At 39.1% G+C, this 2,399-nt stretch overlaps 1 protein-coding gene across 4 annotated transcripts in view; it reads right to left on the bottom strand.

Annotated features, from left to right (window-relative positions):
* cenpl (centromere protein L) overlaps positions 1–2,251 on the bottom strand; it is a 4,661-nt gene extending 2,410 nt beyond the window's left edge. For 2 of the 4 annotated variants that reach the window (XM_020622651.1, XM_020622655.1), the window contains exons 1-3: positions 2,172–2,251; positions 1,038–1,209; positions 641–895 (exon numbers count right to left, since the gene is read on the bottom strand). In XM_020622651.1, the coding sequence (XP_020478307.1) occupies positions 641–895; positions 1,038–1,209; positions 2,172–2,233 (489 nt within the window). In that variant the 5' untranslated portion in view covers positions 2,234–2,251. The remainder of the gene's footprint in view (positions 1–640; positions 896–1,037; positions 1,210–2,171) is intronic. The other 2 variants (XM_020622654.1, XM_020622653.1) reach the window with 2 other exon arrangements.
* Between the last annotated feature and the right edge of the window lie 148 nt (positions 2,252–2,399).

Raw genomic sequence — 2,399 nt, forward strand, 5'->3', positions numbered from 1 at the left:
TGCCTCGGTAAGAAGCTTTCGAAGTTCCGGGGGTGGCTTAGCCAGTCTCCAGACCTGAACCCTGTAGCGTGGGTTCAGAGCTGAAACTCCGTGTTGCCCAGCGACAGCCCCAAAACCTGAAAGATCTGGAGAAGACCTGTATGGAGGAGTGGGCCAAAATCCCTGCTGCAGTGTGTGCAAACCTGGTCAACAACTACAGGAAACGTCTGACCTCTGTAATTGTAAACAAAGGTTTCGGTACCAAATATTAAGTTCTATTTTTCTATTGTATCAAATAATTATTTCATGTAATAAAATGGAAATAAATTATTTAAAAGTCTAACAATGTGGTTTTCTGGAATTTTTTAGTAGATTCTGTCTCACAGTTGAGGTGTACCTACAATGAAAATTACAGAACTGTCCATTCTCTGCAAGTGGGAAAACTTGAGCGTTATCAAATACTTATTTACCCCACTGTAATTTAGTTATCAGTAATTAAACATATTAGCCTTACACTAAATAACTAGTTGAACAAAAACATTTAAGGCCATAGCAGCTTAACGTGTCTATCTAATATTTTAACCGATTCTTCTGAGCAATACAAACTCCTCGCATTCATGTGTGAATGGAAAGCTCTAAAACATTTATCTTCTCTGCTAACCTGTATGAGGACAGTCTCTGCATCATCATCTGCTTCTGTCATCCCTGGCACTACAGAGAAGGAGACTCTGAAGCTGCTCTGCAATCCCTCCACCTCCACTGCCAAGCCTTGTTGCTTCTCTGCAGCAATAAATTCTGAGAGCTGCCTGGAGTAGCTCTGCAGCTGGGTGTGTCTGAACTGATACAGAGGCGTAACATATGCCAGCTTCCACTCTGTTTTCATCAGTATGTCCAGATGCTCGGGCCTCACCTTCTCCTTTCACAAGGGAAGATAGAAAAAAAAAATCATCTTCTCTATCTCGCTCTTTCTTCAGAAATGAAGATGTTGCTATTGATTATGTACATTTAATGAGAAACTGATTTAAAAACATGTGCAACAATTGCTTGGGTTGACTCACAGTGATATTATGTAACCTTGGAGCTCTTCTGCTGGTGTTGAGCCTCCGGGCTGTCAACGCTGGAGTTAAGGCGAATCGTGAAGAAGCACGTAAGCAGCTGCGATATGACTGCTGGTAGGTTTTATTTTTGCTCTTCTGAACTACACCACGGGTGGGGGGAGTCTTCACCCCACTGAAAAAAAATCACACAGATGGTAACATCAGTTTCCACTTGTGTTTACTGTTCCAGTTCAAGAAATTTCCACACTGTGGGATCAATAAAGTACCTACTCTACTCTACTCTACTCAGTTAATAACACAGGTAGTCATTATATTGCTCTTTGTAGAATTTACAGCATCATTGCAGGACAAATAATAAAGACGGTGTCAAAAGGATCCTGTTTTAAAGTTGTTGTGACCCTATTCTCTTTCGTGATGAAATTTGACACTTTTATCATCACGTATTATTGGGATTTTTGTAGAAAATTAAAAAAGTGGTAAGAGCTCTGATGCATGACTCACCCTGAACAGAACTACCTTGTTTCACTGCAGAAACAATGAATCTGTGCAAAAGATGACCTGCTTGCTGTGCAGAAGTGCAAAGGTTACAAAGGCTAGAATAAGGCCACACTGTCACAGCAGCGTTAGAGAAAACCTCACTTTCAACATAAAACATTCGGTACATATTGCCTGGCGATTTTTGTTTTATTTTATTTTGGAGGAAACCCGTTTAGAGAACGAGAAGAGAAAAAGCACAAAAATTTGGTTTAACATAATGAAAGTCGCTGTGCTATTTTTCATTATTTTACAGACTTTTTACGGATTCAGCACCCAATGATATAACGTTAGGCAAACCTGAGCGTGTTTTTCCATTATCAATTAATACAGTGCTCCTAGGGGTACAGGACGTTTGCCGAAACGAAAAGTGGTAGACATTTATTCGTCAAATGTAATGAATTTCAATTCACCAGATTTGTACATTGTACGAAGAGCAAAGCAACAATAAATACCACAACTATGGAATTTTATTGGCGTGATAACGGCAAGTTTCTGACCTAGAGGACACGTAATAAACAACTAATTAAGTTGTGCTGTTTTTGTCGGCAACTATTCGGTACAAAACAAAATTTTACTATAAAAGAAAGAGACTTTTACCTACTATGACCTCGTTCCATGTTTACAATGCTGCAATAAAAACCGGAAACAAATTTAAACATTGCGCTTTCCCATGAGTCTGCGCGGTTAGCCAATCACATCAATCCAAACAGGAAGTGGGCTTTTTTAAAGTCTTTTTATTTAACAACGCAAATCAGTACAAAATACTTTCATCACAAATTGTTGCAACAGATATATAACAGCATGCATTAAGAGGATGCATAATAT

The sequence above is a fragment of the Monopterus albus genome, unplaced genomic scaffold, assembly GCF_001952655.1.
Source record: "Monopterus albus unplaced genomic scaffold, M_albus_1.0 scaffold285.1, whole genome shotgun sequence".
Classification (NCBI taxonomy): Eukaryota; Metazoa; Chordata; class Actinopteri; order Synbranchiformes; family Synbranchidae; genus Monopterus; species Monopterus albus.